Source organism: Pseudopipra pipra, chromosome W (assembly GCF_036250125.1).
Source record: "Pseudopipra pipra isolate bDixPip1 chromosome W, bDixPip1.hap1, whole genome shotgun sequence".
In the NCBI taxonomy this organism is placed as follows: domain Eukaryota; kingdom Metazoa; phylum Chordata; class Aves; order Passeriformes; family Pipridae; genus Pseudopipra; species Pseudopipra pipra.
This window is the reverse complement of record NC_087580.1, coordinates 4,741,958-4,754,257: the sequence shown is the minus strand read 5'-3', so window position 1 is coordinate 4,754,257 and position 12,300 is coordinate 4,741,958. Positions and strand designations below refer to the sequence as shown.

The 12,300-nt window shown below is 61.3% G+C and overlaps 4 protein-coding genes and 2 pseudogenes across 7 annotated transcripts in view; 4 read left to right on the top strand and 2 right to left on the bottom strand.

Moving 5' to 3' along the window:
- The window catches only part of LOC135404803 (uncharacterized), a 79,139-nt pseudogene extending 74,628 nt beyond the window's left edge, over positions 1–4,511 (top strand).
- LOC135404800 (class II histocompatibility antigen, B-L beta chain-like) overlaps positions 1–12,300 on the bottom strand; it is a 230,248-nt pseudogene that overhangs the window by 29,964 nt on the left and 187,984 nt on the right.
- LOC135404463 (C-type lectin domain family 2 member B-like) overlaps positions 1–12,300 on the top strand; it is a 110,472-nt gene that overhangs the window by 77,769 nt on the left and 20,403 nt on the right. The gene's annotated exons all lie outside the window — the stretch shown is intronic.
- The window catches only part of LOC135404462 (C-type lectin domain family 2 member D-like), a 110,023-nt gene that overhangs the window by 86,134 nt on the left and 11,589 nt on the right, over positions 1–12,300 (bottom strand). The window lies entirely within an intron of this gene.
- On the top strand, positions 572–4,511 carry LOC135404469 (C-type lectin domain family 2 member B-like). The gene is made up of 7 exons (XM_064639245.1): positions 572–753; positions 837–1,286; positions 2,782–2,928; positions 3,148–3,237; positions 3,344–3,504; positions 3,607–3,731; positions 3,895–4,511. Exons 3-7 carry the CDS (start codon positions 2,784–2,786, stop codon positions 4,007–4,009), a joined length of 636 nt encoding a protein of 211 aa, XP_064495315.1. The 5' UTR covers positions 572–753; positions 837–1,286; positions 2,782–2,783; the 3' UTR covers positions 4,010–4,511.
- LOC135405998 (C-type lectin domain family 2 member D-like) lies at positions 6,949–11,604 on the top strand. Its single transcript, XM_064640509.1, has 5 exons — positions 6,949–7,117; positions 7,345–7,440; positions 7,549–7,730; positions 7,831–7,931; positions 11,090–11,604. The coding sequence occupies exons 1-5, from the start codon at positions 6,949–6,951 to the stop codon at positions 11,205–11,207; spliced, it is 666 nt and encodes a 221-aa protein (XP_064496579.1). The 3' UTR covers positions 11,208–11,604.

Below are 12,300 nucleotides of genomic sequence, written 5' to 3'. Positions count from 1 at the left end.
TTTTCGCGTCTGCCTTGACCCTGCCCTCCTCAGCGACAGTCTCTCCTCTGCCTCGTCCCCGCCCCCGGGACAATCTCTCCTCTGCCTCGTCCCCGTCTGCCTCGTCACTGCCTCCTCAGCGACAATCTCTCCTCTGCCTCGTCCCTACCTTCCTCGACGTTTTCGGGTCTGCCTTGTCCCCACCCTCCTCGGCAACATTTTCGCGTTTGCCTCGTCCCTGCCCTCCTCAGCGACAATCTCGCCTCTTCCTCGTCCCTGCCTTCCTCGGCAACATTTTCGCGTCCTCTGCCTCGTCACTGCCTCCTCAGCGAGAGTCTCTCCTCTGTCTCGTCCCCGCCCTCCTCGGCAACATTTTCGCGTCCTCTGCCTCGTCCCTGCCCTCCTCGGCGACAATCTCTCCTCTGCCTCGTCCCCGCCCCCGGGACAATCTCGCCTCTGCCTTGACCCTGTGGACCTCAGTGTCGCGTGTGTCGGCGGTGCTGGGAGCGGGCTCTGGCGAGCACCGAGGGTGAAGTGTTTGGACCGGCGGCCCCCGGTGGCTCTCACCGACTAGAGGGGGACCTGGTGTGTAGGTCCGTATGCTGTTTTCAGGGCCTCATAGAATCCTCTGTGATCACCCGTATCTGCGCATAATTGAATTTTTCCTGCTAGACTGATCCACCACTTGTTCTGGATGTCACGGAGTTGCTGTTGGAGCTTGCTGCGTGCGAGACGAAAGGCGGCTTTTCTTACATGACAAGAAGGCTGAGCGAGGTGTGCTCGGTGGGCAGCTCTCCCTCAACAATTCCTGGATCTCTTAATTGTTTTCGTCAAACCAGCCCGTGTTCTTCTTGAAGGAGAAAAGTTCCTCAGAGGACTGCAGGATGCAGTTGCTGGACGGCGATCTGACCGCGCCGGGAGAGAAGGAGAATGACGAACAGCGCCGGGCGAGAACGAGAACGAACAGCGCCCTGCTGGGCTGCACAGCGATCGTGCCGCGCCGGGAGAGAAGGAGAACGACGAACATTGCCGTGCTCGGCTGCACAGCGATCAGAGCGCCCCGGGTGAGAACGAGAACGAACCGCGCCCGGCTGCCCGGCGATCGGAGCGCCCCGGGCTTTCTTCCTACGCTCCTCTCATTGGTCGGAGCTGGTCAGCGCGTCATGTTGCACCCGCCCCCGTGTGCCTGAAATGCCCCGGCGCTGAAACGCAGGTGTGCAAACGCGGGGAATCGTCGGCGGAGAAGAAGGAAAAGGAGAAAGAGGAGGAGAAGAAGGAGAAGGAGAGCGCGTGTTGTCCAGGCGCAGGTGGGAACCGCTCGGTGCTGCCGGGGCTCGGGGAGCAGAGGGGGTGAAAAGGGGGGTCCGGCGGGTTCGCCTTGCCCTGGGCGGGGAGTGCTGGTGGTGCTGGGGAGGGGGCTCTGGCGGGCTCTGGCGGGCACTGAGGGTGAAGAGTTTGGAGCGGCCGTCCCCGGTGGCTCTCAGCGGGTCTCAACGCCGGCCCCGCGCAGCCCGATCGCTCATCGCGCCGCATCGGCCGCGGGGTCGGGGACGGGGGACCGGGGGGAGCCACCGACTGGGCCGGCGGGGCTGTCTCTGTACCCAACCGTGCGCCCCCGTCGGGGATCGTCCCGGTGCCTCCCGGTCGGACAGAGTTGGCTGCCCCGTCCCCGGGAGTGTTCCCGGCCAGGTGGGACCGGGCTTGGAGCCACCGGAGCTGCTGCGACCTGTCCGGGGCAGCGGGGGGATGGGATGGGCTTGAAGGTCCCTCCTATCCCAAGCCATTCTTGGACTGAATGACAGATGCGATCCTGCCATGCCGGGGCTGGAGCCACGGCGCTGCTGCTTTTCTTTCCAGTCCCCGGCACAGTTTACAAGCAGTGACTCATTAGTCCAGGCACGAGCCGCTGGGCACAGTCCCTCTCTGGACTGTTCTCTACCTATTCTCTACAGTCTGACACAATGCTCTGGGGAACGGTCCTACCCGTGTGGGGAGTGTGGGAAGAGCTTCAGTGACAGCTCCACCCTGATCCAACACCGGCACATCCGCAGTGGGGAACGGCCCTACAAGTGCTTGGAATGTGGGGAGAGGTTTCAGACCAGCTCAGATGTCCTCAGGCATGAGCAGACACACACAGGGGAGAGGCACCGACTGCGGGAAGGGCTTCAAGCAGAGCTCCAGTCTTGTCAAGCACCGGCACATCCACACCAGAGAGAGACCCTGCAAGTGTGGGGAGTGTGGGAAGAGCTTCTCCAGGAGCTCTGCCTTGACCTCACACCAACGGACCCACCCATTATCCTGAGGATGTGGGGAGCCCCTCTGACCCCCTGCTGTGCCCCCTCCAGGCCATCCTGCACTAGGAGGGGCACATGGACTGTGGGGGCCTCTGGGGGGTCCTATTTACCTTGGGGGGTCCCTGTGGGTCTGGGAGTGTCCCTGTGGGTCTCTGTGGATTCGGAGGGGTCCCCGGGGGTCCCTCTGACCCCTCCATGCCCCCCCCCCGGCCATCCTGCACCAGGAGGGGCAGGGGGCTCTGGGGGGTCACTATGAGTCTGGGGAGGTCCCTGTAAGTCTGTGTGTATCTGGGGGAGCCTGGGGGGTCCCTGAGGATTTGAGGTCCCCCCTCTAACCCCCCCCCGTCTCCCCCCCAGGCCATCCTGCACCAGGAGGGGCACGTGGACGACACTCTGACCCTCACCCGCTCCCAGCACCAGGAGTCGCAGGTTCCTGGTCGCAGGAACACCAGGCAAACATCTGTAGTGGTGTTAAATCTGCACTCAAAGAGGTTTTTTTCTCCCCTAGCAATGCCTCAGGTTCAAGATGGGGCTTGTCCTGGTCAGGAAGGTGCCTCTTCTAACTGGAATGGTGAGAATGCAGAGGAGTCCCTGAGTCTCCAGGATGGAACAGAAAAAAGGAATATACAAAAAACGATCCTTGGGAAATGTCAGGGTGAGTGCAGGGCCACCTGTGGCCTGTAGGGAGGGGACAGTGTTGCCAACAGAGGACGGGGCTGGCAAGTGTGAGGCTGCTCCAGGGGTCTGGAAGAGGCCTCTCACCCCATCAGTGGCTGGTGACAACACTTCTGGCTGCTCTGGTGTTGGGTGGGGGGATGTGAGGGCTGGGCCTGCTCAGGACAGCTCCATCCTCACGGCCACTGTCTCTTTCCAGCTCTAGGCAATTGGTTCAGATCCTGCCGAGGGCTGACTGTGCTCCTGTGTGTGATCCTGGTTTTAGTGGTGGCTGTGATTGTGCTGGCAGGTAAGGGAGGAGCAGCTGCCTCGCCCAACCCCTCTGCACAGGGCTGGGGTCCATGCTCTGTGTGGAGGGGAATCCTCAGATTCTTTGTCTCCCTTTGTCTCTCCAGTTGCACTTAAGTTTTCACAGCGTGTGGCTTGTCCTGAGGCCTGGGAGCAGCACAACAGCGTCTGTTACTACCTCTTGAGGGATTGGAGGACCTGGGAGCAGGCTCAGAATCGATGCTCCAAGCTCGGAGCCTCCCTGGCCGTGTTCAGTGACAAGGAAATGGTGAGTGAGGGGCTCTGGGAGGTGTTTGGGTGGCAGAGGGGAGGCTGAGGGGGGTTCCTGGCCCGGGGCAGCTCTCACTGCCTGCTCCTCTCTCCCTCACAGGACCACCTCCTCTCTCCCTCCCCGGGCCACGTCTTCCGCCTCAATGGCAACCTGGATTACTGGCTCGGGCTGCGGAGATGGGGCGAGCGGCTGCAGTGGGTGGACGGCAGCAGCTACAACTCCTCGTGAGTCCCGGGGGGACGGGCAGGGGATGGGGGGGACGAGGCTGCTGGGACTGTCCCTCCTGGGCAGCGCTTGTCTCCTCATGTGCTGGGGCAACGGGCAGAGACGACCTGTCCTGTTAACAGACCTGCCCTGTAACAGTGCTGTCTCTGCTCCTCATTGCAGGCTGGAGGTCCTGGGCAATTCAGAGTGTGTGTACCTGGCGGACAATAAACTCAGGAGTGAGGACTGTTCAACAGAGCGGGCGTATCTCTGCAGCAAACCCCAACCTCACCTGTAATGGAAGTGAGGGAGAAAGGACCTTCTCCATCCTGAAGACTCACAGCTTTCCTTCTTCCACTAGCACAGGGATGTCCTTCCACAGATGAACATTTGCTTTGTGACACATCTCAGCACAACCTCAGGAACCTCGGTGCCTTTTGTCATTGTCACCTCAGTAGCTGGTCTCAAGGAGGTGAACCTGCAGGGACATGATGTGGAAGTGGACGTGTGCCTTCATGGACTAGGGGTTTCTTTCTCCACAAGTCTTCCTCATTCTCTATTTATATTTACTTTATATTTATACTCTAACAGTTTACACTACATGCACTGTATTCAAGCACGAGTGCCTGAATGTGCTCGTGTGAAGTATTTTTCCATTGCTGAACGCTACTTGAATCAATGAATGTGAACCTGGGATGTCCTGATTGTGGCCTCAGCAGAGTTACTGTATCAGTGCTGCTGCTGTGCTTCTCTCTTCTTCTCCTTTTTTACTCATTTGTATTAAAGTTTGTACGACCCCACTGCTGTCCCTCATGTCCTGGTCAGCACCGACAGCCCCTTCCCTTCCCGTGTTCCATCCCAGGGAAAACACATCCCGGGGGACCTCATTTCCCTCCCTTGCCCCCCAGCAGGTACTGGGAGGCACTGGGGAGCATCAGGGAGCATTGGAGGGCACAGGGGGGGACTGGGAAAAGACTGGTGGGCACTGGGGAACACTGGATCTGGGCTGGGAGGCACTAGGGAGTATTGGTGGGCACTTGGAGGGCACTAGGGCACGCTGGGAGGATCTGGGGGATACTGGGAGGCACTGGGGGTTATTAGGAAGGGCACGTATCTCCACCAGCACAGCTCACAACCTCATAAGGGCACACAAGCTTCTGCCCCACTAAAATGATTAGGGCAAGCCTTTCACTCCCTACTTTTCCTGAGCCACCTACACACAGTCGCAGGGATATTCCCGGGGAGATTCGCTCACCCACGACCCTCTGAGCAGGACTGTCCCACCCGCCCTCCTGCCGGTCCGGGGACCCCCCAGCCCGCCGAGCCCCCTCCGCCTCCCCCAAATTGGACTGGCAAAAAGCTCTGTGTGGTCCGAAGTCCCTCCTCTCCTCTCGCCCGGTGCCGCAGCCGCCACCGCCCCCTCGGTGTGACGGGGCCCTCCGGGGAACGGCTCCTGTTACACCCGCCCGCCAGCACTGAACGGCAGGTACCCAAACGCGGGGAAGCGGCGGCGGAGAAGAAGGAGGAGAAAGAGAAGGAGAAAGAGAAGGGAGAAGGGAGAAGGAGAAAGAGAAGGGAGAAGGGAGGAGAGCGCGTGTGGTCCAGGCGCAGGTGGGATGCGCTCGGTGCTGCCGGGGCTCGGGGAGCGGGAGGGGGCGAAAAAGGGGAGTGCCGGCGGTGCTGGAGAGGAGGCTCTGGCGGGCTCTGGGGGTGAAGTGTTTGGAGCGGTGGCCCCCGGTGGCTCTCACCGGGTCTCAGCGCCGGCCCCGCGCAGCCCGATCGCTCATCGCGCTGCATCCCCGGGTCACCCCCGTGTCCCCGCGTTCCTCCTCGTCCCCCCGCCCCTCCCGTGTCCCCTCTGGAGCCGGCCGGCGCCGGCGGCGGCGGGGGGGCGGAGCCGGCGGAGGGGCGGAGCCGGCGGGGGGACGGAGCCGGCCGTCTTCGGCGGTCCAGGCGCAGGTGGGATCCGCTCGGTGCTGCCGGGGCTCGGGCAGCGGGAGGGGGCGAAAAGGGGGGTCTGAAGGGTTCGCCTTGCCCTGGGTGGAGAGTGTGTGCTGGGAGCCGGGCTCTGGCCGCCCACCCCGGCGGAGGGCGGGACAGCCCTCTCCCGCCACGAGGTGCGGTCCAGGGGCAAGTGGGATCCGCTCGGTGCTGCCGGGGCTCCGGGAGCGGGAGGGGGCGAAAAGGGGGGTCTGGAGGGTTCGCCTTGTCCTGGGTGGAGAGTGTCGGCGGTTCTGGGGAGGGGGCTCTGGCGGGCGCTGGGGGTGAAGTGTTTCGATCGGTGGCCCCCGGTGGCTCTCACCGGGTCTCAGCGCCGGCCCCGCGCAGCCCGCGCGGCCCGCGCAGCCCGATCGCAGCCCGATCATCGCGCCGCATCCCTGGGTCAGCGCCGTGTCCCCGTGTTCCTCCTCGTCCCCCCGCCCCTCCCGTGTTCCCCCTGTGGAGCGACCCACCGGCGGAGGCAGCCGGCGGCGTTGGTGACAAGGGGCGGAGCCGGGCGAGGGGTGCGGGCGGTCCAGGCGCAGGTGGGATCCGCTCGGTGCTGCGGGGGCTCGGGGAGCGGGAGGGGGCGAAAAGGGGGGTCTGGCGGGTTCGCCTTGCCCTGGGCCGGGGGGTGCTGGCGGTGCGGGCGCTGGAAGTGAAGAGTTTGGAGCGGTGGCCCCCGGTGGCTCTCAGCGGGTCTCAGCGCCGGCCCCGCGCAGCCCGATCGCTCATCGCGCCGCATCGGCCGCGGGGTCGGGGAGGGGGGAGCGGGGGGAGCCACCGACCGGGCCGGCGGGGCTGTCTCTGTACCCAACCGTGCGCCCCCGTCGGGGATCGTCCCGGTGCCTCCCGGTCGGACAGAGTTGGCTGCCCCGTCCCCGGGAGTGTTCCCGGCCAGGTGGGACCGGGCTTGGAGCCACCGGGGCTGCTGCGAGGTGTCCGGGGCAGCGGGGGGATGGCATGGGCTTGAAGGTCCCATCCCGTCCCAAACCATTCTTGGATTGAATGACAGATGCGATCCTGCAGCCAGCCTGGAGAAGATCGAGGTGCTGCTTTTCCTGCTGCTCCCTGGGACATTTTGCAAGCAGTGACTCATTCCTCAGCGCTCAGTGTCCCTGGGCTCCAAACTGCTGTGGGCAGGAGCCGCTGGGCACAATCCCCCTCTCTGGACTGTTCTCTATGTATTCTCTACAGTCTGACACAGTGCTCCTGTTAAATCTGCACTCAAAGAGGGTTTTTATTTCACCCCTAGTGATGCCTCAGGTTCAAGACGCGGCTTGTCCCCTTCAAGAAGGTGCCTCTTCTAAGTTTGCAGTGATTCAAGATATGGAGGGTGAACACAACTGGAATGGTGAGAATACAGAGGAGTCCCTGAGTCACCAGGATGGATCAGAAACAAGGAAGACCCTCAGAAAACATCTGGGTGATTGCAGGGCCACCAGTGTCCTATAGGGAGGGGACAGTGTCACCCCACGAGGGCAGGGCTGGCAAAGTGTGAGGCTGCTCCAGGTGCATGGAAGAGGCCTCTCGGCCCCGTCAGTGGCTGGTGCCGACACTTCTGGCTGCTCTGGTGTTGGGTGGGGGGATGTGAGGGCTGGGCCTGCTCAGCAAAGCCCCGTCCTCACGGCCAGTGGCTCTTTCTTCCTCCAGGCAATTGGTTCAGATCCCGCCGAGGGCTGACTGTGCTCCTGGTGCTGTCTGTGCTCCTGATCCTGGCTTTGGTGATGGCCGTGGCTGTGCTGGCAGGTGAGGAAGGAGCAGCTGCCTCAGCACAGAGGCAGCTCTGGGCACAGGGCTGGGCTCCCTGCTCCCTGTGGAGGGGAATCCTCAGACGTTCTCCCTTTCCTTCTTCAGAAAGACTTAGAGAGATTCCAGTCACACCCGGGGCTCCAGAGTTTCTGGCTTGTCCCGAGGCCTGGGTCGGGTACAACAGGGTCTGTTACTACCTCTCGAGGGATGAGGGGAACTGGGAGCAGGCTCGGGATCGGTGCTCCAAGCTCGGGGCCTCCCTGGCCGTGCTCAGCGACAAGGAGATGGTGAGTGAGGGGCTCTGGGGGCTGTGGGTGGCAGAGGGGAGGCTGAGGGGGGTTCCTGGCCTGGGCCACCTCTCACTACCCACTCCTCTCTCCCTCCCAGGGCTTCCTCTTCCGCCTCAATGGCAACCTGGATTACTGGCTCGGGCTCCAGAGACGGGGCGAGCGGCTGCAGTGGGTGGACGGCAGCAGCTACAACTCCTCGTGAGTCCTGGGGGGACGGGCAGGGGATGGGGGGGATGAGGCTGCTGGGACTGTCCCTCCTGGGCAGCGCTTGTCTCCTCATGTGCTGGGGCAACGGGCAGAGACGACCTGTCCTGTTAACAGACCTGCCCTGTAACAGCGCTGTCTCTGCTCCTCATTGCAGGCTGGAGGTCCTGGGCAATTCAGAGTGTGTGTACCTGGCGGACCATAAACTCAGGAGTGAGAACTGTTCAAAGCAGCTGCCGTATCTCTGCAGCAAACCCCAACCTCACCTGTAATGGAAGTGAGGGAGAAAGGACCTTCTCCATCCTGAAGACACAGCTTTCCTTCTTCCACTAGCCCAGGGATGTCCTTCTGCGGGTGAATGTTTACTTTGTGACACATCTCAGCACAACCTCAGGAACCTCGGTGCCTTTTGTCATTGTTACCTCAGTAGCTGATCTCAAGGTGAACCTGCAGGGACATGATGTGGAAGTGGATGTGTGCCTCCATGGACTAGGGGCTTCTTTCTCCACAAGTTTTCCTAATTTTCTACGACTGTTTATATTGGTGTAGGTGCATAACACCACGGTGCTTTAATGTGCGCATGTGAAGTATTTTTACCCTCTAAGGAGTCTTTCTGCTGTGCCTTTTGCAATCGGTTATGTCTATCTCATATTGGCCTCATTAGCCACCAGCGTGCCTGTAACAAATGTGGATAGAGCCTTCCTTAATCTTCGTTCGTGAAGCCTAGCCATGACAAATGAAGTATTTAGCCGCTGCTGAAAGCTATATGAACCTATGAATGTGAATGTAGAATGTCCTGATTGTGGCCTCAGCAGAGTTACTGTATCAGTGCTGCCGCTGTGCTTCTCTCTCCTTCTCCTTTTTTTACATTTATATTAAAGTTTGCACGACCCCACGGCTGTCCCTCGTGTCCTGGTCGGTGCGGGAGCTGCGGGGGCCGCTCTCCCCGTGCGGGGCGGGGAAAGACCCGAGGGAACGTCCGCGGGTACCGGGGGGGGGGGGGCACGTTCGCCCTGAGGGAGCCAAAATGGAGGAACGCCCTCACGGTTCCACCAATCAGCGGCTCCCACTGCAGACGGGGCCAAAGCCTCGCTATTGGCTGTTTGACCCGTCACTCTTGGCTCCCGCGCGCTGATTGGTCACGGCCGTGAGGGTGGGGCACGCCCACGAAGGAGTCCACGGAATTCTCGTCCACGGAGTCCTCGGAGTCGTGGCCACACCGGGAGCGACGGCAGTGTCCGGACCCCGGTGAGGCGGCGGCGGAGCTCGGACGCGGCCCCGGCGCAGGTGAGACCCGCGTTCGCTTCTCCTGGGGCTGGAGGCGCTCGGGGGTTCTGGCGGTTTGGTCCTTCCCCGCGTTTTAAAGGTGGATTTAAGGTCCCGTTCAGCCCAAATCGTTCCGTAACGCAGTGAGAGCACAGGTCCTCTGAGGAGAGGCTGAGGGAGCTGGGGGGCTCAGCCTGGAGAGGAGGAGGCTCAGGGGAGACCTCCTCACTCTCTACAACTCCCTGACAGGAGGGGGGAGCTGGGTGGGCTTCGGGCTCTTCTCCCAGGAACCAGCAGTGGGACAGGAGGGCGCGGTCTCAAGCTGTGCCAGGGGAGGTTTAGGTTGGATGTTAGGCGGGAATTCTTTGCAGAGTGAGTAATCAGCCATTGGAATGGGCTGCCCAGGGAGGGGCTGGAGTCCCCGTCCCTGGCGGTGTTGAAGGTGAGACTGGATGTGGCATCAGTGCCATGGTCTGGGAAGCACGGCGGGGTTGGATCGAGGGTTGGACTTGGTGATCTCGGAGGTCTTTTCCAAACTGGTCGATGATTCTGTGAAAGGCCGCTAGGACAACCCGGACTTGCATAGTGGTGTAACCACCTCCCTTTCATAAACCACTATATCCCAGCCTGTAAACAGAATCCTTTCCTGGAAACGCTCCAAAGTGCCAGGGCAGGGGCTGTTCCCGGGCTGGGAAGGGCCCATGAGGGGACCGGGGATGGAGCTGAGGCTGCAGGAGCTGGACCCTGAGCTCCCGTTTGTTCTCCACAGGTCACTGTGAACGGACAGGGCAGGACTTTGCTGGCATCGCCTTCCTGAGCCCGAGTGTCCCACAGGGCCCAGCCGTGTCCTCTCATCATGGTCTCTCCACTCTGCCTCAACAGTGGTGGTAAAACCACCCCCAAGCCTGGGCTGAAAGAGGCTTTGCCAGCACCACTTATGCCTCGAGATGCAGCTTGTCACAGGTAGAGAGAGGGCACTCGTGAGTTTGGACGTGGAGGGTGGATTCTGCTCCGGGGACGGGGTTGTGAAGGAGCCCCTGGGTCCCCAGGATTGATCAGCAAACAAGAAAACGCCTTCTGGGTGATTGCAGGGCCAGCCCTGTGTCCTGTGGGGAGGGGACAGTGTCACCCCACCAGGGCAGGGCTGGCAGGTGTGAGGCTGCTCCAGGGGTCTGGAAGAGCCCTGTGAGGGATGTGAGCCCCGTCCTCATGGCTCTTTCCTGCCCCAGGCACGAGGCTCCCAGGGCATCTCGCCCTGGCAGTGGTTCTGCTCCTGCTCCTGGCTTTGGTGATGGCCGTGGCTGTGCTGGCAGGTAAGGGAGGAGCAGCTGCCTCAGCTCAGAAGCAGCTCTGGGCACAGGGCTGGGCTCCCTGTGGAGGGGAATCCTCAGACATTCTCCCTTTCCTTCTTCAGTGAGAAGACTTGGAGAGATTCCAGTCACACCCGGGATTCCAGAGTTTCTAGCCTGTCCTGAGGCCTGGGTCGGGTACAACAGGGTCTGTTACTACCTCTCGAGGGATGAGGGGACCTGGGAGCAGGCTCAGGATCGGTGCTCTGAGCTCGGGGCCTCCCTGGCCGTGCTCAGCGACAAGGAGATGGTGAGTGAGGGGCTCTGGGGGGTGTGTGGGTGGCAGAGGGGAGGCTGAGGGGGGTTCCTGGCCTGGGCCAGCTCTCACTGCCCGCTCCTCTCTCCCTCCCAGGGCTTCCTGTTCCGCCTCAATGGCAACCTGGATTACTGGCTCGGGCTGTGGAGACGGGGCGAGAGGTTTCAGTGGGTGGACGGCAGCAGCTACAACTCCTTGTGAGTCCCGGGGGGATGGGGGGACAGGGGGGCACAGACTGTCCCCCCCTGTGGTGCCAGCGCTGTCTCTGCTCCTCCTTGCAGGGTCCCCATCCTCGGTGACTCAGAGTGTGTGTACCTGGGCCACCGGCGCTTCAGGAGCGGGCTCTGCTCGGCTCAGCGGCCTTACCTCTGCAACAGACCCCAGGATCACCTGGAATAAACGGTGGGAAGGGGACCTTCTCCATCCTGAAGACTCAACAGCTTTGCATCTTCTCTCAGCACACCTCAGCTCTCCACCTGCCTTGCAGTTATTTATCAGCATCACCTCAGAGTTTGGTGCCACGGATACCTCAGTGCAACCCCTCAGGGTCACCTCAGTGCCTGGGCTGAAGGAGATGAGCCTGCAGGGAGGGGAGATGATGTGGAAGCTGCTGTGTGGCTGCCTGGACTGGGGACTCTGGGTTTCTTTGTCCTTCTAGAACCATCCCGGAACTCATCCTGCTTCTCTAACAGTCCACAGTTGTACCCTAACCCTAACATTTCAGCCTCACCCCCTAAAAACCTCAATCAGAGGCTTTTTGAGTTAATTTAATAAATTAATTTGATTAATTTAATAATTTTCCCCCCGTTCAGCCCAACCCTGCGCGTGTTCCTGCACCTCCACGTGAGCCCCCCCCTCCTCCTCCTCCTGGCTGGGGACACCCAAACCCTTTCCCCAGGCACAGGGGAGGCTGCAGAATACAGAGATATGTTTAAAAAAAACCCCAAAGAAACATAAAAGGCCCAGTTGGTGCCATTTCCTGGGGCCGGACGCGCGTTGGTCACGAGGTGAGAAGGTGTCCGAGGCTGGTGTCGCTCTCGGGACACGCCAACGACCTCCAGAGCCACCATGGCTGGGGAAATGGGTCATGCCGATCTAAGAAATCCTGAGAATGGGCCTTCCCCGGCTGAGAAATGTCCTGGTGAGTGTATTTTGGGGGAAAAAAGGCTTATTTCAGGCCCTGGGAAGAGTTTTGGGTCTGTTACCTTTGGGGTCCCTTCGCTTCTCCATCCCCATGTTCAGGTTTCCAAGCTCATGGGGTGGCCTTTGAAATGGGATCTGGGCTTGTCTGGAGTGGGACAGGGACAGGAGAGGCTGGAAAATCTCCGGAACTGGAAGAGTTTTGTTTCCCAGACCCTTCACTCGGTGGCCAAAAGGGGCCCCAGGAAGCCCCAGGGGAGCCACCACCCCTGGGAGGGCAGGGAAGGGGCCGAGCCCCGTCCGGACCCTGGAGGAGTCGAGGGCTGGAGGGACCCACAGCCACCAACTCCCA

Bases quoted from the DNA above. Each gene is read 5' to 3' on its own strand.
- LOC135404469 (XM_064639245.1), top strand. From the start codon at position 2,784: ATGCCTCAGGTTCAAGATGGGGCTTGTCCTGGTCAGGAAGGTGCCTCT. The intron at 2,929-3,147 runs GTGAGTGCAGGG...GTCTCTTTCCAG, and splicing joins GATCCTTGGGAAATGTCAGG to CTCTAGGCAATTGGTTCAGA. The intron at 3,732-3,894 runs GTGAGTCCCGGG...TCCTCATTGCAG, and splicing joins GGCAGCAGCTACAACTCCTC to GCTGGAGGTCCTGGGCAATT.
- LOC135405998 (XM_064640509.1), top strand. From the start codon at position 6,949: ATGCCTCAGGTTCAAGACGCGGCTTGTCCCCTTCAAGAAGGTGCCTCT. The intron at 7,118-7,344 runs GTGATTGCAGGG...TTCTTCCTCCAG, and splicing joins GACCCTCAGAAAACATCTGG to GCAATTGGTTCAGATCCCGC. The intron at 7,932-11,089 runs GTGAGTCCTGGG...TCCTCCTTGCAG, and splicing joins GGCAGCAGCTACAACTCCTC to GGTCCCCATCCTCGGTGACT.